General features: G+C 41.0%; 1 protein-coding gene across 1 annotated transcript in view; it reads left to right on the top strand.

The window, feature by feature from the left end:
- Positions 1 to 17325: 17325 nt before the first annotated feature.
- Positions 17326 to 22472, top strand: part of COL6A5 (collagen type VI alpha 5 chain) — a 78530-nt gene continuing 73383 nt past the window's right edge. The window contains 2 exon segments of the mRNA XM_056129563.1: positions 17326 to 17392; positions 18728 to 19401. Of these exon segments, the coding sequence (XP_055985538.1) occupies positions 17326 to 17392; positions 18728 to 19401 (741 nt within the window).

Genomic DNA, 22472 nt, shown 5'->3' with positions numbered 1-22472 from the left:
CAGAAGTTTTTGTCCAGTAGGACTAATGGTTAATGCTGGGATCTGAGGATGTTGTGCTGTGCAGTCCTAGGGGTCTGGAGACCACCAGGGTCACCCCCAGAAACAGTCAGGGCACACCCAATGGTACTTGGGGGACTCCAGGGCTACACTCAGCAATATCAGGGGATCATTTGTGCCTAGAATTGTACTGGGTTGACCATATAACCCCTGTTCTATGTCCCCTACCTGTCAGCATTCTTTCCTCTACTAGCCACGAATTGTGTCATAAATGCATTATATAATATCATATTTTTGTATTTACTCTTGATATATTTACATAACACAGTGTTATATATTCTTTAAACTTTATTACTTATCCATCTCAGTTCATTTCAACTTATTCTGAAATACCACAATCAAGGAATCTTTCAGAAAATACTTACCATGCACCTGGTGTATGTCTGACTGAAGCACCATGAGAGGGAGTGTATAATAGTGATTACAGAGACATCTGATCAAAACAAAACATTTCTGACCCATAGAATACCCTGACAGTTAGTATTTGGTACTTTTTGTAGTGTATCTTTTCACATTACTTTCTAGATCCTCAAAGAGACTATATGTTTTGAGGAGAAATATTTTAGGTATTTTACATTTGGTGTCCAAGATCCTCTAACAGTGCCATTAATTATCCATAAGTGGTGGTCTGGATGACTGAGAAAGTGACAGTCAGTGGATTGGTTAATTAAGCTGCAGGTCTCTCTTAGATATGGCTTGTCTTGTGTTATTAGACAGTGGAATAAGCATTCCTACCTTCAGTGCTGATCATTTGGTGGGGGAGGGAGACTGCTTCCTAATGGTGGTGGGGAGTAAACCCCATGAATCTTCAACCTGGTAGTTTAGTTCTGATGATTCAGTGCTCAGGAAAGTCTATTGGAGCTGCTCCACCCTGGGCAGAACCCAGGGGTTATCAGAACCATGCTCAGTGGTGCTTAGGGGCAGAGGGAGGGTGGGGCAAGTGGTACCAGGAACATACTGAGTCTCCCCTTGCAAGGCTTCTCCTCCATCTCTTTGAGCACCTCCTCTGCTGTTCTGCCTTTCAGTCCTATTAAAATTTATGCTGATGGAAATTCCTTGGAATGGAACACCATGCAATGCCTCCAAGAGAAAAACTAGATAGTCTCCATGTGATGATGTGCAGTGTATCCTAGCTGTGGGCATCTCTCTCCTCTTGCCCTTTTAGGACAGGGGAACCCTTTGGGTTGGACATGAACTTTGCGACTCACTTATTCTGCTGATACAATGAATCTGCCTTAGTATTGTCGATCTCCAGAATGACCTTGGAGCTTCTCATGGACCCTTTCCCTTCAGCAAGAACACCCTCACCTCATACTTTAATCTAAACATGACCTTTACCATGAACTCTTCCCTTAATTTTGCTTTGGCATAGCGTTTTGATTATTCCCTCACTTGTAATATAATTACATTTTGCCTTACTTTAGAGTATTTGTATATTTGCCTTTAGTTCATCTCTTCTTTTTAACCAAATACTCACATTATCATTCAAATGTGGAGGATAGAAAATTGTATCAAAAACAGTATGGACGACTCTCAAAAAATTAGAATTTGATCTGCCATTTGACCCAGCTATAGCACTCCTGGGAATATATCCCAGAGAGGCAAAAAGGTATAGTCGAAGTGACATCTGCAATTGTTTGTTCATTGCAGCACTCTTTACAATAGCCAGAATCTGGAAAAAAACCTGAATGCCCAAGAACAGATGACTGGTTAAAGAAACTTTGGTACATTTACACAATGGAGTACTATGTAGCTGTTAGAAAAGATGAAGTTATGAAATTTACATACAAGTGGTACTACATGGAAAGTATCATGTTAAGCGAAATGAGTCAGAAAGAGCGGGATAGACACAGAAAGATTGCATTCATCTGGGGAACATAAAGCAACAAAAAGGGAGAGTAACACCCAGGAATGGCTGAGATTAGTACCAGGAATTTTGCTCCATGAATGGAAGGCCAGCCACAAGTTCTAGGTGAAAAGAAAGCTCAGATAGAGAAGAGAGTACCAAATGAAGGGTGTTGTGAGGGCCCTCCCAGGGTGGGAGAAGCATGCTAAAAGTAGTCGATAGACCAAACATGATTGCCACTCAAAGCCTCTCTTGCAAAACACAGTACCTAAAAGAAGAGAGAGAGAACAAGGGGGAATATCCTGCCACAGAGGCAGGATGGGACGGGGCGGGGGGATGAGGGTTGGGGGGGGATGCTGGGACCCGTGGGGATGGATGACGAGCACTGGTGGAGGGATGGGCACTTGATCATTGTATAACTGAAACCCAAGCACAAAATTTGTAAGCCTATAACTACCAAAAAAAAAATGAATCGCTAAACTCTTAAAATAAATAAATAAATAAATAAAAAGAAAATTGTATCATACATGCTGTGGCCCCTGTTCTGAAGAAGTTCGCAGTCTCAGGGCAGAGGCAGGCAAGTAACAACCAGAATGAAGTCTTTCCCGAAATGAAGACTTTTGTCTGTCCATTACCAAATGTAAACTGCCTATACTATCGCCAAGAAATAGCATTTTTTAGAAGTATAAAGTCATATGTGTAAGCTATTAAAACTGAGTCAATAACTCCCTATGCACAAGGAACAAAACGCCAATTTGAATAATAATGGGAAGAGTTCTCCTATCACATTGAACCACATTAGAGGAGCCCGAGAATTTATGCCAGCTCAGAAACCAACACAGTGTTTGGGGGGAAGTGCAAGTTGTACCTTAGTAAAAGAGCAGAGGACTTCTTAATCGTTAGGTGTTAGCCTAGGGAAGAGGAAGAAGCTGACAGTTGGGGGGACTTGATGTAAGTTTTAGGACTAAAATATAAAACTCATCTTATGATTTAGAATCTGACTCTAGAAAGTCTTCCTTTACAGTCTCCTTGAACTTGGGCTAGCACAGAGGGTAGGACGTTTGCCTTGCATGCGGCCGACCCAGGTTTGATTCCTCCATCCCTCTCCAAGAGTCCTGCAAGCTACCAAGAGTATCCCACCCACACGGCAGAGCCTGACAAGCTCCCCGCTGCATATTCGATATGTCAAAAACAGTAACAAGTCTCACTTCGTGTTCCTGGAGCAAGAAGACGGCATTCGGCTACACTAGCATGCGACAGGAACGAATGGGGATGTTACTCGTGTTTGCTTGAGCAAATTGATGAACAACAGGAAGACAGTGCTGCAGGGCTACAGTGCTATACAAACATACATGTATGTATATACACATAAATGCATGCATGTTCACAGATACCTAGGATATAATTTGTTTATTCATTCCATTTCTCTGTGTGTGTGTGATTGGGGGTGAGGTTCGACCACATCTAGCAGTACTCAGCAACTATTCCTTGCCTTGTGTTCAGCTGTGACCCCTGTAAGGTCCCTGAGGACCATAGACAATACTGAAGACTAAAAAGGGTAGTTGCAAGGAAGGCAGGCACCTTAATCTCTATACTATCTCTCTGGCTCAATAGACATTGATTACATAATCCTGGATATGCCATACACCCTTAGTGGACTTCAGATCCTCTCCTGGAGATGTATGTGCAGAACCTCATTTGCCTTAGGTTGTCTCCTAAATTGTATCATCCTCCCACTGCTGGAAGCTTCATGTCCTTGTCAGAGCCTGTGCTTGATCTGTGTGGGGTATGGATCTCCTGAATTAGCTGAACTAATGGAGTGAGAAGGGTAGTCCTTGAGGAGAAGGGAAACAGGTTAAGGCGAGACAGTTTGCGGGGCTGGTGACCTGACCTTTATTTGTTTCCAGTTCTCATTAACACCTGCTCTTTTGGTTGCAAAAGAAGAGAAGAGAGCAATTGGAGTGGTTATTTTAACAATGCCCAAAAGGAGAGAGAGAGAGAGAGAGAGAAAGAGAGAGAGAGAGAGAGAGAGAGAGCCTGAGACAGAGGAGAGAGAGAGAGAGAGAGAGAGAGAGAGAGAGAGAGAGAGAGAGAGAGAGAGCCTGAGACAGAGGGAGAGGAAAAGTCTCTGCCATAGAGGTAGGCTGGAGGTTGGAGGATTGTGGGGGTTGATCGAAGGGAACCTGGAACACTGGTGCTGAGTAACATACACTAGTGGAGGGATGGGGGTGGAATATTGTGTGACTGAGATCTACTCATGAACTGCTTTATAAGGGTCTATCTCACAGTGATTCAATTAAAAAAATTTGAAAAAGAGTGTGCCGGGATGATAGATGTGTGCTGAAAGTAGATTATAAAACAAACATGATGGCTGCTTAGTGTCTATGCTGCAAACCATGACACCCAAAAGGAGAGAAAGAATAAGAGGGAATGTGTCTGCCACAGAGGCAGGGGGTGGGAAGGGGTAGGAGTGGCGGGAGGGACACTGGAAACATTGGTGGCAGAGAATGAATACTGGTGGAGGGATGGGTACTCAAACATTGATTGAGATCTAATCACGAAAATTTGTAAGTTTGTAACTGTATCTCACGATGATTCATTAAAATAATAAAAAAATTTTAAAAAGAGTGTGGTTTTATAGTGCTATTTGTACCATGTTTTATTTAAGAGTTAGCACTGAAGACCAGCATTCTTATTTCTAACCCATCCGGCTCATGACTTAATATCAAAGGATGTAGTAAAATTACTCACTAAATAAATGTCCTTTTTTCCCCTTGAGAATATAACCTGCCCAAAGGTTGTCAGCTTTACCATATGTCTTTGTATTTTGCTAGATTAAACATTTTTTAAGTATTTATTTATTTATTGCTTTTTGGGTCATACCTGGCGATGCACAGGGGTTACTCTTGACTCTGCACTCAGGAATCACCCCTGGAAGTGCTCAGGGGACCATATGGGATGCTGGGAATTGAACCCGGGTTGGCTGCGTGCAAGGCAAATGCCCTACCCGCTGTGCTATTGCTCCAGCCCCGGATTAAACATTTTTGTTTCCTTGCAACCAAGTAGCTTTTAGTTCTTGTGATTCATATAGTAAGACCTACATTACTCAGAGAATTATAGTTACCCTTCAGAATGTGTTGAATGTGTCTTCAAAGAGCAAATATGGCCTTATGCCTCATGGATTACAATAAAATGTAATCAAAAGAAGGGGATTTATTGTTCATTATTTTATGATTTATGATTACTCTCCTAGTTTGTCTTCTGGCACTGGCTGAGGATTTTTTTCCCTAATTTGGACAACGTGGCTAGTCTACATGTGTTGAGCATTCCCACCAGAACTCATGAAGCCAGTTTGTGCCTGGCCAGTGTTCAGTGTGTGAAACTTTCTCTCCAGATGTGCAGTTTGGATACTGATTCTCTGAGAAATGGACTGGGGTTACTATCCCTCTAAATTGGTGCAAGTCAACCTCTGAGAGTTCATGGATTTGAAAGTATGGGCATGAGTGAGTTGATTCACTGGGCAACCATTTGAGCGTGGAGTCTTATTTGCTGTGTATGTTCTTCAAAATGTCCATGCAATTCCCCTGAGTGTCATTTGATTGTGCTGCTCTTCTTCAGCATCATCCATCCTAACATCAAGAGATATGAGACCTTCAGAGTTAAGATGTGATTCAGTCTCTGAAGTGCTGGGCCCTCACTCTGCTAGATTGAGAACATCATACCCTAATTATTGGCTTTTCCTTTGTTAGCTTTTGGACAATTTGATGTTTAGTCCAGACTGTTGACTTTCCCTACATCTAATCTAAATTTCAGAATATCACAGGAGAGATGGGCAGCTGGAGCGATGGCACAGAGGGTAGGGCGTTTGCTTTGCATGCAGCCAACATGGCCAACCCGAGTTCGATTTCTCCACCCCTCTTGGAGAGCCCGGAAAGCTACCAAGAATATCTCACCTGCACTGAAAAGCCTGGCAAGCTACGCGTGATGTATTCGATATGCCAAACATAGTAACAACAAAGTCTCATGATGGAGACATTACTGGGCCCGCTCGAGCAAATCGATGAACAACGGGAGGACAGTGACAGTGACAAAGGAGAGACGGCCAATTTAATTGATTAGTATCAAATATACCAGAGCCCCATATAATTAATAATTTAAAAATGGTGGTCCCTTGATAATAACCTCAGAACAGAGCACTTGGGTCAGAGTTAGACTTAAAAGAGGGCCTGGTAGCGGTCACCCAGACCTAAATTGGTATTTTTCTTGTTCTGAGTGGTTATCCTTTTGTCTCCCTATCTCATTTGGGGGAATACAAGCTTTCAGTTTGTTCTTTGGAATACATTACTAGCCAAATAAATGAAAAATGAGCTTATACACACAAATTAGATTTCTCAAAGAACACAAACAGTATGAAAAATAGACACATTAGAACAATTTATATTAAAAAGCAGGACTAATGGGAAAGGCAACAAGAAGATGAAGTGAGAGACTTCTGCAAAATGGCTTAATAAGATGCCCTTCCTTACATCCTCACACCTATCTCTTCCTCAATGACAATAATTTGACATCCATCTGGAAACTACAGCATCTTTTTGTTGTGGAAGGCACAACCATGGTTCTCAGAGTTTTAATCTTCATGCTTTGTTCAGGGTTCACTCCTGGCAGTGCTTGGTGGACCGTCATGGTACTGGGGATGGAACTGGGGGTTGGCTAACCACGTGCAAGTGGCAGCTCACTTCAGCCCCTTCAGAACCAGGGCATATTTGTGGGAACTTTGGGATCCTATTTAGCTCAAAACTGGAGCTAAGGGGGCTTAGGAGGCTCCTGTTTAGCTCAAAACTGAGGAGAGCAATAATGAGGAGGAAAGCTTACATTTGGAGTTGACTCTGATGGTGGCATCAGCTACAGAAATGGAAATAGCCCACATTCCTGAGACCAGCGAATGCCCTCTGTGGTATAGCCTTTATCTTTAGTCTCCATGAGCAAAGAACCAGGGAAGAGCCATATCCTCTCACAGATCCTGAAGTGATTGAAGTGACTGAGGCAGCCCTAGTGCTTCTCACAAGTGGTGGAAAAGTCCCAGAAGATGACACCATCAAGATAGTGATATAAGTTGTGTGTACCTCAGTTCCTCTCGCAAGAAGACCAGTTAGCAACAGTTCATTAGCAGGACTTTATGTTAAAATATTGAAAACTGGGGATGAAGAAGTATTTCATTATAAGGGTGACAGAAAGTTTCCCTTTGATCATTTGACCCCTCCCCAAGCTGTAGAGAGATACCCCAGTAACCGTAGTTTTACCTGAGAGAAGAGAGCTGAGGGGGCACAGCAGCTCCCTCAGCATCAATTCCACCTAAATAAGGATCTTGGTAGTGATTACCAAGGCCTGAGATCCCACCAGACTGTAAGGGGCTTGTTAAACAATCTTTTCAATGGAAATCATTTTATGATATATATGGCCATATGTATGTAACTATCAGGTTGTGCATTTCAGACTTATTCAGAATTGACAATCACTTATATTTCAACAAGCTGAGTGAGGAAACACAGTGACTGAGAAGTGTGGAAGATCTTGTTTCAGGGAGTATTATCCATACAACTCAGTAGAGAGAAGTCTGGCAATTATCACAAAATCATTTAAGTTAAACATTATTTAGACCCAGCAATACCATCTCTGTGAAATTAAACCTGTAGATATAGGCACACACTTTTGAAATTTTATATATACATACACAAAGGTAGTCATCACAAATATTTATTCAAAATGTTTATATGAATTTTCACATAAACAAGACAGACAAAATGCCCAGTATGTTAGAGAAAAATTATTACAATATCGGGGGGGGGGGATAGTGAATCAATGAATAAGACATGTTGTTCCTGTCTCACTCAGCTCCTCCATTTTGGAACCAAGATGTGCAGAATAGGAATTGAGCTGGAGAGGGAATGGGGGCAGAATATAAGCTGGATGGAATTACATGTAGGGGACACACAACTACTCTCTTCTAAGGTTGTAATGCCTATCAGGAAACTTGGGTTACATCAAGCACAGTCTTTCTTTAGGCCCATCCAGTGTAAGGACTGTGTGCACAGTTTTAGGTGTTTTCAAATGCCTTCCTTTCACCCGTGAGTCCCACCCTCCCTCCCTCCCTCCCTCCCTCCCTCCCTCCCTCCTTCCTTCCTTCCTTCCTTCCTTCCTTCCCTCCCTCTGTCTGTCTTCTTTCTTTCTCACACCTGATGGTGCTCAGGGATTGCTCCTGCCTCTGACTCAGGGGAATCACTCCTAGTGGTACTCAGACTACCATATGAGGTACCAAGAATTAAACTGGTGAGACCATGTTCAAAGCAAGTACAATACCTGATGTACTACTTCTCCAGTCCTATCACCTGTGAGTTCTTTAATCTGCTGTTCTTGAATGCTTATCCTGAAAAATATCAAGTTATCAAATATCAAATATCAAAAAAATTAAACATTTTTCAGTGTCAGTTAAAATGATTGAAGTAAACATATTACTATTGTAAGATGGCAGTGTGCCACTAATGAATCTACAAGTTTGAAGTAGCCTGAATTGCCACAACGATCTTAAAAGTTTTCTGAACCAAGAAGACCTGGAATACCTGAACAGACCTATCACCATCAAGGAAATTGAAATGGTAATAAAAAGTCTCCCCAAGCACAGAAGTCCTGGCCCGGATGGATTCACTGTGAATTCTTCCAAATCTTTAAAGAGGACTTACTCCAAATCCTCTTTAAGCTTTTCCACGAAATTGAAATATCAAAAACACTTCCGAACAGTTTCTACGAAGCAAATATCACACTGATACCAAAAGCAGACAGAGATACTACAAAGAAAAAGAATTACAGGCCTATATCCCTGATGAACACAGATGCAAAGATCCTCAACAAACTACTAGCAAATAGAATCCAACTAATCATCAAAAAGATCATACAGCATGACCAAGTAGGATTCATCCCAAGGATGCAAGGATGGTTTAACTTTCGGAAATCAATCAACATAATCCATGATATCAACAAAAGAAAAGATAAAAAGCATATGATCATATCAATAGATGCAGAGAAAGCATTTGACAAGATCCAGCACCCCTTTATGATGAAAACCCTAGCCAAAATGGGTATAGAGAGGACTTTCCTCTACATAGTTAAAGCCATCTACCACAAGCCTACAGCAAGCATCATCCTCAATGGGGAAAAACTGAGAGCCTTCCCTCTAAGATCAGGGACGAGACAAGGATGCCCACTCTCTCCACTGCTGTTCAATATAGTCCTGGAAGTACTTGCAATAGCGATTAGGCAAGAAAAAGATATTAAGGGCATTCAGGTAGGAAAGGAAGAAATCAAGCTCTCACTATTCACAGATGATATGATACTATACTTAGAGAACCCAATAACATCCACCAAAAAACTCCTAGAAACAATAGACTCGTATAATAAAGTTGCAGGCTATAAAATCAATACGCAAAAGTTCATGGTTTCCTATACGCAAACGGTGAGAGAGAAGAAAGCTACATGAAAAAAACAATCCCGTTCACAAGTGTGCCCCAGAAAATCAAGTACCTAGGAATCAGCTCAACTAAGGAAGTAAAGGACCTGTACAAAGAAAACTGCAAAACGCTACTTCAGGAAATAAAAAAGGACACGAGGAAATGGAAAGATATCCCCTGCTCATGGGTCGGGAGACTTAACATTGTCAAAATGGCAATACTACCAAAAGCATTATATAAATTCAATGCAATCCCTATAAGGATACCCATGACATTCTTCAAAGAAATGGAGCAAACATTCCTGAAATTTATATGGAACAATAAGCCCCACGAATAGCTAAAGCAATTCTTGGGAAAAAGAAAATGGGAGGAATCAACCTCCCGAACTTCAAACTGTACTACAATGCAGTAATAATTAAAACAGCATGGTACTGGAACAAAGGCAGAACTGCAGACCAATGGAACAGGTTGAATACACTGACATCTCCCCTCAATCATATGATCATCTAATCTTTGATAAAGGTGCGAGTAATGTGAAGTGGAGTAAGGAAAGCCTCTTTAACAAATTGTGCTGGCATCACTGGACGGCTACATGCAAAAAAATGGGCTCAGAACTCTGCCTAACACCATGTACAAAAGTAAGATCAAAATGGATTAAAGACCTCAACATCAGACCAGAAACCATAAGGTACATTGAAGACAAAGTTGGCAAAACCCTCCATGACATTGAAGCTAATGGTATCTTCAAAGATGCCACACCACTGGCCGAGCAAGTGAAAACAGAGATAGATAAATGGGACTTAGTTCCTTAGCAGAACTAAGAAGCTTCTGCACCTCCAAAGAAACAGTGACCAAAATACAAAGACAGTCTACAGAATGGGAAAGGATATTCGCCGAATACACATCTGACAAGGGGTTGATATCCAGGATATACAAAATACTGGTTAAACTCCACAAGAAGAAAACATCCAACCCCATCCAAAAATGGGGCAATGAAATGAACAGAAACTTTCTCAAAGAAGAAATCCGAATGGCAAAAAAGCACAAGAGAAAATCCTCTACATCATTACTCATCAGGGAGATGCAGATCAAAACCACAATGAGATATCATCTCACACCTCAGAGACTGGGCCACATTCAAAAGAACAAAAGCAACCGATGCTGGCGTGGATGTGGCGAGAAAGGGACACTCCTTCACTGTTGGTGGGAATGTCCACTGGTTCAGCCCTTCTGGAAAACAGTATGGACGATTCTCAAAAAATTAGAAATTGAGCTCCCATTTGACCCAGAAATACCACTCCTGGGAATATATCCCAGAGAGGCAAAAATGTATAGTCGAAGTGACATCTGCACTTGTTTGTTCATTGCAGCACTCTTTACAATAGCCAGAAACTGGAAGAAACCTGAATGCCCAAGAACAGATGACTGGTTAAAGAAACTTTGGTACATCTACACAATGGAGTACTATGTAGCTGTTAGAAAAGATGAAGTCATGAAATTTACATACAAGTGGTACGACATGGAAAGTATCATGCTAAGCGAAATGAGTCAGAAAGAGAGGGATAGACATAGAAAGATGGCATTCATCTGGGGGATATAAAGTAACAAAATATGAGATTAATACCCAAGAATAGCTGAGATCAGCACCAGGAGGATTACTCCATAGCTTACAGGCCAGCCAGGCATTCTAGGGGAAAGGGCAGCTCACTTAGAGAAGGGAGCACCAAATAAAGGGTGTTTGGAGGATCCTCCCAGGAGGGGAGATGCATGTCGAAAGTAGACTATGGACTGAACATGTTTGCCCCTCAATGCCTTTTTTGCAGACCACAACACCCAAAAGGAGAGAGAGAACACAGGGGATTGCCCTGCCACAGAGGCAGGGGGGGATGGGGGAAGGGGGTGGGGGGGATATTATCCATGGTGGTGGAAAATGGGCACTGGTGGAGGGATGGGTATTTGATCATTGTATAATCGAAACCCAAGCAAAAAAAATTATAAATCTACAACTGTACCTCATGGTGTTTCACTAATAAAAAAATAAATAAATAAAAATTTTAAAAAATGTTTTAAAGACATCTAGGCCCAAGGCCCAGAAAAGTCAAACAATCTTGAGAAACAAAGTTGGAGGAGTCACAGTTCCTGACTTCAACATTTTTGATGAAGTGAGTCAAGATTGTGGTACAGGCCCAGTAGGTGGTGCTGAAACACTCCTTATGTCTACATGAAGTGGACCCTCTTGTTGTGTGACACTTGCAATGAAAAAGAATTAGTGACCTTCACTTAGAAGCACAATGAGAAACATTTGGAAGAAAACATTGAAGTAGATCAGGAGATTGGAGTAGGTGATGATGACTTAGCTATGACATCAAAAGGCACTAACCACAAAAGTAAAAAAAAAAATTGAACTTCATTAGACTTCAAATCAATTCTTGCCTTGTGCCTTTGAAAAGAATAGAGTGCCTATCCGTATGTGTATGTCCACAGGTTCCATCCTGACACCACCCCACATTTCTGGGTGTGTGTCCCTGGCACCACAAGTGCAACCCCCTGTGCATTATAATGAAGTGTGTCTGTGAACAGAACAATCAAATGTTCGACCCTAATGTTGCAACCATGATGATAGGAACAACAAAGGGAAAAGGGGAGGTAAAATAAAATCAAATCACCTTTGCGTCAAAGATACCACAGAGTGGGAAAAGTTTATTTGTGAATCATATATGTCTTATAAATATTTAATATACAGAGTATGCAAAAACCCTCCAAATCACAACAACAAAAAGGTACAGTTAAAAATGGACCAAATAGGGAGGATGGGTTGGGGGGGTGGGAGGGCTACTTGGATCATTGGTGGTGGATAATTTGGCACTTGTGGAGAGATGGATACTCGATCACTGTATAACTGAAACCCAAGCATGAAAGTTTGTAAGTCTACAACTGTACCTCATGGTGTTTCACTAATAAATTTTTTTTAAAAAATGGACCAAATAGGGAAGATGGGGTGGAGGGTGGGAGATCTACTGGGATAATTGGTGGTGGAAAATGGGCACTGGTGAAGGGATGGGTACTCGATCATTGTATAACTGAAAACTAAGCACGAAAGTTTGTAAGTCTACAACTGTACCTCATGGTATTTCACTAATTAAAACAAATGGACCAAATATTTGAATACATATTTCTCCTTAATAGGGATATACAAATAACAAATAAGTACCACAAAAAGATGTTCAGCATCGTTTATCATTAAGGAAGCGCAAATGAAAATCATAGTAAAATTCCATTTCTATTCACTACAATGGGTATAATTTGTAAAAATATTGACAATAACAAGTGAGATTATGGAGAAAATGGAATCTTTCAGCATTACTCATGGGAATATAAAATGATACTGCCACTTAGGAAAAATAATCTGACAGTTTCTCAAAAATGTTAGACACACGTTGCCTTGAAAGCAAAAATTCTAGTCCTATTTTTCACTCCAGGGAAATGAAACAGGCAGAAAAACCTTATATGTGAATGTCATAGCAACAATTTTCACCATATACAAAAAGTAAAGCAACTCAAATATTCATCCACTAATGCATAGTTTTTAAAATGCTTTAAATAGCCATACAATATATATTAGCTGTTAAAGAGGAATGAAGTTGGGCCCATTTAAATGGTGGAGGAGGTCAGGTGTAGGGGCTGGTGGGTCTAAGAGGAGGGAGGGGAATCTGGAAGTTGCTATTTCAGAAAGACCAGAGCTTCATGGCACTCCTGAAGCTGCAAATACAGTTGTAGGACACGCCCTCTGAATCTCTCAGTACAGTAGAAGCACAGAAAATTTGGTTTTTTTTTTTTTTTGCACAGTAGAAGCACAGAAAAATTGGGGTTTTTTAAAACATTTAAATTTAGTGAATCCCTATGAGACACAGAATTGTTCATGGTTGAGTTTTGGTTGTATAATGTTCACGCACCCATCTCTTTACCAGCGTTCACTTCCTTCCACAAATGTCCGCAGTTTCCCTCACACCAACCTTCAGCCTGTCCCTGTGGCAGAAACTTTTCCTTTTCCTTTCCTCTTAGGCACTGTGGTTTGCCATATAATTACTGAAAGGGTATCTTGCATCTCCTTTTATCTCCTTTCAGAACCCAGCTCTTGTCTGGAGTGAACATTTCCCATTGTCATAGTGATTCTCTGACCTAACTGCCCATCCCGAAGGGACAAGTCCTCCTAACCTTTGTTTCTATTGCCTTTGGTATTATTCTACTGGGTTGGAGCGATAGCACAGCTGGTAAGGCATTTGCCTTGCACGCAGCCTACCTGGCCGACCCAGGTTCTATTCCTCTGCCCCTCTCGGAGAGCCCGGAAAACTACCGAGGGTATCTCGCCCGCACGGCAAAGCCTGGCAAGCTCCCCGTGACGTACTCGATATGCCAAAAACACAGTAACAAGTGTAACAATGGAGATGTTACTGGGTCCTCTTGAGAAAATTGATGAACAACTGGAGGACAGTGAGAGTGATTATTCTACTAGTATGCTTCTTTATATCCTGCAAATGAGTGTGATCATTCTATACTTCTCCCTCTGATTCATGTCACTCAGCATGATACTCTCCATGTCTACCCATGTATTAGCAAATTTTATGACTTCAATTTTTTTTCCGTAACAATGAACAGTGTTCTATTGTCTGGACATACCACAGCTTCTTTATCAACTGTCTGTTCTTGGGCACTTAAGTTATTTCCAGATGTTGGTTATTGTGAATAGTGCTGTAGTGAACACAAGAGTGCAGATGCTTTTTTCTGCATTGTATTATTGGGTCCTCAGGGTAAATTCCCAGAAGCAGAATTGCTGCTTTATATGGAAATTCAATTCCTAGTTTCTTGAGAAGTGTCCGTATTGTTTTCCAAAAAGGAGGACCAGTCTTCATTCCCAACAGCAATGAATGAGAATCCTTTTCCCCTTCAACCTCTTCTCCTCACCACGCATGCCAAAACTGGTTGTTTTTGATGAATGCCAGTCTCTTTGGTTAGAGATGATATGTCACTGTTCTTTTCATTTTCAATTTCCTGATGATTTGTGATATAGAGAATTTTTCCATGTGCCTTTTGGCCATTTGAATTTCTTCTCTGAGGAAGTTTTGTTCATCATTTCTCTCCATTTTTGATAGGATTAGATGTATTTTTCTTGTAAATTTCTGCTAGAAAGAACATGGACTTTAATGGGAAAGTTGTGTAGAAGCTCACCAAACTCAATTAGTGAAAACAGTAACACTGAAAGCTCAGCCAGCACCAATCAACTCAGTAAATCCTCTGACAATGACTTTAGGTACACCATTGTGAGATATAGCAATCAATCACAGAAATTAACTCTTGTTGGTCTATTTCATGATCATTCATTTGCCATTTTGTTGTAGTTAGCCATATAAAGTAGATTTGTTATGTGCCCTGAAGGTAGGAGAGAGACTGGGGACATCGGTAGAAGGAAGTTTCACAGTGGTGGTGCTATTGTATTGAAACATTGTATGCCTGAATACTGTATTATGAATAACTTTGCAAACAATATTATAATAAATTTTTAAAAAGAAACAAAGCGCTGATACATGTCACTAACTAGACTAGGGTTTCTCAATATTTTTTTGTTCGAATGCAGTGTTTATTTATTTATTTATTTTTTATTGAATCACTGTGAGCTACAGTTACAAAACTTTTATGTTTGAATTTCAGTCACCAGTGTACATTTTTCACCATAAATGCCTCCATTATCTCACAAACTGGCAGGCTACTGAATGTAGCCTGCCCACACGGCAGAGTCTGGCAAACTCCCTGTGGCGTACCCAATATGCCAAATACCAGTAACAATGATGGGTCTCATTCTCCTAAAAAGCCTTGAATATAATCTCAGGGCTAAGATGAAAGAGACATTACTGGGGCCTGCTAGAGGCAATCGACGAATAACAGGATGATTTGTGATTTGTGATCTCACCCTCACCGCCCCCCATCCTACCCCTCCCCCTCCTCTATGACAGAAAATTTCCCTTTTACTTTCTCTCTACTTATGGGTATTATGGTTTGCAATACAGTGCCTAAGAGGAATAATACCCAAGTGTTGCTTTCAAATAATGAAAGGCCATCATGTTTGGTCTTTTATCTACTTTCAGCACACATCTCCCATTCCGAGCGATTCCTCCAACCATCATTGACATCATTTTTCACTTGCAAACTATTTCCATTGGAGAAATTTTACACAATCATAGTTATATAAAATAAGTATAAAATAAAATACTTCCTGGTAACAAATTTTAAGGCAATCTATTTTGAAATGACCCTAACTTTATAGGACCATGATGCACAGTTTAATAAGCTAGGAAATTGACAACTTTGAAAACATGTTAAATAAAAGAACTCAGATGCACAGAAAAGCCACATATTCTATAATTCCCTTCTTGTTCCTATTCCAGTATAGTCAAATGCATAGAAGAGAGAACTTGGGAGAAGAAAACAGTGGGTTGTACATGCTAATGGGACTTCTTTGGGCATCATGAAAATGCTCTAGAATTAGTGATAATGGATGCAAGTCTTGTAAATATATCCAAACACACTTAATTGTATATTTTAAAGGGGTGGTTTTTTTTGGAGGTAGACTTCTAACTCAAGGAGACCAGTGGCTACTCGTGGTGGTAACCAGCTGTGCGGGACCTAACAGTTCAGTGGGTGATTCCTCAAGCAGTACTGGAGACCCTCATCTGAAGGTGCAGTGTTGGATATAGAGCTCAGCGCCTGTGCCCCATAAAGGAATAAGTTGTATAGTGTATGTATCTTAGCTCAAAACTCATGAATATATTGAATCTATGGTACATTAGAATTTGATAAATATATATTTAAAAGTCATGGTTGACGTGTTTTAGTCACTAACCACTGAGGACCCTCTGTAAAACCCTTAGCAAAATATTACTTTTACTAAGGTTTTGCTAAATGATCCATGGGTTCTCTTCCAAGTGATGCTTTCAAAGAAACTGCCTCTCAAGGCAATTTCAGAAGAACTTCTGGAGAAGTTAACTCTAAAATAAAATCATCCTTCGAGCCTTTGGTATTTCGTTAAAGGCAGTTCTAATTTTGAATACTTATTATCTTATCCAGCTTTATTTTTATAAATAAAATGGTTTTATCTATAAAACATATAAAATTGTAGTTTTTATTGAATTGTCTTTTCTATAAAATTGGAGTTTTGTTGAATTGCCATTTTCTATGAAGGCATCTGATCAGTTGTGACCTATGTGAAGAGCATGTTGAAGGTAAAGTAATGTGTAAAACTGAAGACAACCATATATCAGAGAATAGTTTTCATAGAGTTTAATAAAGAAAGAAACATGGGTAGCTGTTGGCTTTTTTATTGGAGTCACGTTATGAACATAAGCATTTCTCTTTACTGGAAAAATTTTTAAAGATAAAAATAGCAACTGCATAGATTTTGTGAGAACACAGATTTTGTATAAGGCTTAGACTTATAGCACAGTGACTGAGGTTGTAACAATCACCTTTCTGAGTTAGGATCCTGGTTTAATTACTTCCCAAGCCTCTCTGTCCATATTCCCTTAGCTTGCCGCATAGTCATGATTTCCTTAGCCTGCCGTAAGACTATTGTGGGGATTAAGTAAGATGATATTTGTAAGACATTGAGAAAAGCAACTAAGCCATAGAAAGGGCTCAGCAAATATTAGCATTATCAATTTGCAGCAGATATTCCAGATGTTAGTTGAATATTTCAAACACACTTTGAATGGTCTGCTAGATACCTGTTTGTAGTGTATTATGCTCAAACCCAGCTTGCTCACCAGTGATTTCTGTGTGCACAATGAGAATGTTCTTATTGTCTAATTTCATTTATAGGATAAAGGTAATTTTTTTGTAGAATAAAAATAAGAAAACTTCAGGAACAAAATGAAGATCCTTATCATCACATTTATCCTAATCCTTTGGACTGAAACACTGGCACATCAGAGCCCAGGTACCATTATGTTTTGTCTATTATTATTAGAAAAACGTTTTATATTTCAACACATGTTTATTTTGATATCTGGAGAAAAAAATATTGGGTGAAAGTAAATCATATTAGTTGTAGTTTGGAGGCATAGGATATCAAACAAAAGTAATCTCTTAAATATGACCAGAGGTAAAAGTCAGCCCTTGACCAAATGCATCTCAACACTGAGAATGGAGGTGGCTGTACCAGCAGATGTTGATACTGCCTCCACTTGCCCACACTCTCCCCATTAGGCTTGCATCCTCCACTCCTCTTGCTGCTGTAGGGGTTGCCTGCACCAGACAGGCAACCCTATACCATATTCTCAGGACCAACGTTCTAGACCAGAGTTTCCCCAACTGTTCTGGCCTACAGCCCCTGTTTCAGACCAAAGAATATATATATTCAGTGTGTCCCAGGAAGCAAACAGAAAGAACAACCCAAATGCACCAGAGGTTATTGCCACATCATCCCACCTCCAGGTTGTCTTAGTGCCACCCCTGCAGGGGACGGTATTGCCCTCTTCAGAAAGATTGCTCTCAGTTTTCCTGGAGGCCCTTGGTAAGATGTTATATTTTAACCTTCTGATCCTTCTGTTCTGTTTCTGGGATGGTCTGTAGCCAGTAATTTACTAATAGGGGGCTTTAGAAGGACCTGAAAGAAGGTCACTCACATGATACAGAATCCCTGAAGCCTCCAAGACTAACCATCCTTCTGAGTGCAGTTCACTCACTCGTCATCATCTCCTGGGCTCTGAGCACTCCTAACACAGAGAACTGTGGCCTCAGTACTGTTTCTAACAGTTGCTAATAGGCCAGAGACCAATTGGGGATGAGTTTTCCTTACTCTTTTTCTTTGCTCTTGAGTGCTTTAACAGAACTTAGTGTTCTATAACTAATTCAGTTACTTTTCTCTTTCAACTCCAAACTCTGCTTTGGAGTTGAGAGAGAAAACTCAGTTGTGTAACTTGACTTGCTTGACTTTTTTTTGCTTTTTGGGTCACACCTGGCAATGCACAGGGGTTACTCCTGGCTCTGCACTCAGGAGTTACTCCTGGCTGTGCTCAGGGGACCATATGGGATTCTGGGAATCGAACCCGGGTCAGCCGCGTGCAAGACAAATGCCCTACCCGCTGTGCTATCTCTCCAGCTCCCTGCTTGACATTTTAGGCAAAGACAAGAACAGTTTATCCCTTTCATAGGGGACTTGTGATACTAAGTTACTCTTCACACTAGGACATAGTGTCCAAAGATCACCATGGTCCTACATGTGAAATTTCTATGACCAACTTGTTTTTGGCTTGTCATTTTGTTTTGCTAGAACCGGGTCCTGAGTATGCAGATGTTGTGTTTCTGGTGGACAGCTCTGATGAGCTGGGAACCAAGTATTTTCCTTTTGTGAGAACCTTCATCACCAGGATGATCAACAGTATGCCCATAGAGACCAACAAGTACCGTGTGGCCCTGGCCCAGTACAGTGACATGCTGAAAGAAAATTTCAAACTGAGCAAATTCAAGAGCAGGAACCCCATGTTGAACTACCTCAAGAAGAACTTCGAGTTCCTTGGTGGCTCCCTGCGGATAGGAAATGCTCTTCGAGAAGTTCACAGGACCTATTTCTCCGAGTCCACAAATGGCAGGGATAAGAAGGAGTTTCCCCCAATTTTGGTGGTCCTGGCTTCAGGCGAGTCCCAGGATGATTTAGAAGTGGCTTCCCAGGCCCTACAGAAAGATGGGGTGAGGATCATCTCTGTGGGCATGCAGAAGGCATCTGAGGAGGAACTGAGAGCCATGGCCACAGGTTCTTTTCACTACAAACTTCGGACAGTCAGAGACCTCAGCACGTTTTCCAGGAACATGACACAGATTATCAGGGATGCAACTAGGTATAAAGAAGATACAACCAAGGATGACCAAATAGGTGAGGAATCTCTGATTTGAGAAGGCACCTGTCACATTACCCCCTCCCCACCTCCCACCCCCCACCCTGGCCCTGTTAATGGATTCTTCTCTCTCCCTCTCTTGCAACTACAATCTGGTTTCCATGGTCATCCTTGCTGAACTGTTTTAACTATCCAGACTGTGTACTTGCTCTTACCCTCTTCTGCCTTTTCAAGTGACATTTTCTGGCAGGAAGTTTCCTGTGTTCCTTTGTCTTCTTACAGCTTAACCAACTGCTGCCCTTGCTTTGGTCCCAGCCTCCAGCAGCACCCTCTCAGAAGACTCTCCTTTCATATCCCCTCTTGGGCCTTATGGTTCTTCGTTCTTTGTGTACACTTGATGCATACCTCCCACAGTGCAATTATCCATTTCTGATCGCTCCCTCCCCCCATGAACTGGGGGCACAGTGTAGGAGAAATTGGTCATCTTACAGCTACATCTGTGTCCTGTGGGCTTATACAAACTGAGATGGGGTTCTAATGGGAAGGGCTAGCATCATGTAGAGAGGAAACCAGATTCTGTGTCTTCTCCTTCCTGTACTTTCTTGGTGTGTGTGTGTGGGGGGGGTGGACACACACATTTTCAGTGGAGATCTGCAGGTTCACCTATAGCATCATCACAGGAGATAATGACCTTAGAATGAAAGAAGTGGGGTAGAGCAATATCATGGAGACTGTTCTCCTGAATCCACAAGTTTGGTTTGGACTCCTCTGCTTCTTCACCAAGGGTTTTCCTTCATGTAAAAACTGATTCAAAGACAGAGAGAGAGTACAGGGATTAAGGCACTTGCTTTGCAGACAGCAGACTCTAAGTTGCTCCTCAGAACTATATATGACGCCCTGGCACCACCAGAGGTTGCTCTATATTGAAGGGAGACTCCAATTGTGTTCCCAGGAGCTGGGAGAATAGAGTATCTAACATAGTAGATTGTTCTGTGGCAATTCACAAGTGTAGGATGTGGATTAAGAAGATGCTTGAGTTCAAAGACCCAAGAAAGCCACTTGGTGTGGTAGAGATTGGACTCAACTAAAGGTTCAGGATAGTAATACAAGACTACTATCTGCCTCCGTGAACTTGGCAGAGTGGTGTTCTCTCTGCACCTTATGTTCATTTATAAAGATCTGGTAGTTGGGTTGGACTTCAATTCCATGGCTCTAGTTATGGTTATAACACCTTAGTCTTGCCAGAGCCAGCTTTTAATAAAATAGACTTTCCAGATAACAAGTTTATTTATTTATCTTTTAACATATTACAGCCAATGCTTAGAATGACAGTTGTCTTCTCTACCTTGAGTACCTAAGCTCTTTCATTTCCATATAATTGTTAAACCATGAACAAAAGCTTATGTATTAGAATAGAGGCAGAACAACATTGGAAGATAAAGCAAAACAGAAAAACGCTATCGACGTTCCAAAGAAAAATTATTTCCAACACAGAATACACTGCCAACTTTCAATTAGATATGATATGAGAATTGAATAAAGTCCTAAAAGACATTTCAAAAAAAAGATGAGATGACTTCTAAGGTATCCTGAGAATTGGTACATTAGCTGCTGATAGAGCAAGTACACAACGTTACTCACAGGAGGGCTTTATGGGTTAATCTTTGAAAAGAAACAAATGACTTCTACCCTCCACATTTCATTGGCCAAATATTAGACTCTAACTGCACATGAGGCTGGGAAATATGATTTAGTTCTTGGCCTCAGAAGAGGAAATGGGTCTTGGTGAAGGATCTAGAAGACAACCACAGTACTCTTGCCCCTGAGGCATCAGTAAGACCCCCCCCCCCCACTTCATTCTTACCATTTCTCTCCTTCTATGCTTTGGGGGAAAGGATATGCTTGTATGTAGTATATGTGCCATTCTTTCCCTGGAAGAAGCTTGCCTGGGACCCTCAACTTGGGGACCTTGAAGAGATCTTCCAACCAACCCTATCTCAGCCTGAGTTCTCTAGGACAATATGAAGAGGCCTCTGTGAGTTTATCCTGCATCTCTTTGCCTTCTAATTTCCTCCAAAGCTGTGCAGTATAACTATGGGTTGTGCTTGATAGTTCCCTATCCTCCCATTTATAGGGTGAAAGTGAAGGCTTTGAAGTCAGAAAGCTCTGAGTTCAAAGCTTACTTATTTTTTTTTATCTCCAACCCTCAGTCTCCTCACCTATATAGTGAGTATCATCGTATTTACCACAAGAAATGGGTGTGATAATTTGTAGAGCATTTGGCACAGATTTTGTAAGTCATAGCTATTTACAAATATTAACCCAAAATGATCATCCTAAAAGGATTTTTAGCCACTTTGTGAAGTAATTTTCCATTATTTAAGTACTGCAAGTCTAACACTAAGCACCAGTAGGTACTGATGCCATAGAGTTAAGTAAGAAATGCCTTCTGGATGCTGCAGCTCAGAGTGCTAACGACTGTGACTTGGCCAGAGGGAGTTACCTCTTGGTGACAGTTTCCACAGTTGTGGCGGCTCCCCTTGTGCCTGGAGTAGGTGTTTTATGTACATAGAGCATACCCACTCTTCCCTGGATTCCAGGTCATGCAACCACCTGCTTCTACATCACCTTCCCAAGCTTAGAGTCTCTGAAATTCAGTCCCTAAATCTTTGTTGTAACTCGTTCTTCCAACTATTTTTTCTGCCTTGGAAAAAGATACCACTAAATAGCCACTCAGTTACTTAGCCAAGTCTTCTATTGCTTCCTCTTGGTATCTCTGTTTACACACATGTTGCTGTGTTCTACACCTACTTCATTTTTGAAGGATTTGGGCCACATATGACTGTCTCAGGGCTTTTTACTGGTTCTGTGTAAGGGATAACTTCAGGAAGTACTTAGAGGTCCACATATAAGGCAGATGCTTTAATTCCTGTACCATTTCTCCAACTCCACACTTAATCCTTGTGTCAGCATAATTTTTTGTTATTCCATCATATATTCTGTTCTCTTGTCCAAGAACTATCTTATCCTTCTTGGATTTAGGCTATTGTTTCTTAATTGATATCCATACATTCATAGCTTCTACTTTACAATTGGGATAGTATTTTTAATAGAAACCACACCAAAAGAGCTCAGGGGAATTATAGCTACTCCCAATGATGCTGTGCCAGAGTGTGTGGATTT

The sequence above is a fragment of the Sorex fumeus genome, unplaced genomic scaffold, assembly GCF_029834395.1.
Source record: "Sorex fumeus unplaced genomic scaffold, SorFum_2.1 ptg000072l, whole genome shotgun sequence".
Classification (NCBI taxonomy): Eukaryota; Metazoa; Chordata; class Mammalia; order Eulipotyphla; family Soricidae; genus Sorex; species Sorex fumeus.
This window is presented reverse-complemented; position numbering and strand designations above follow the sequence as displayed.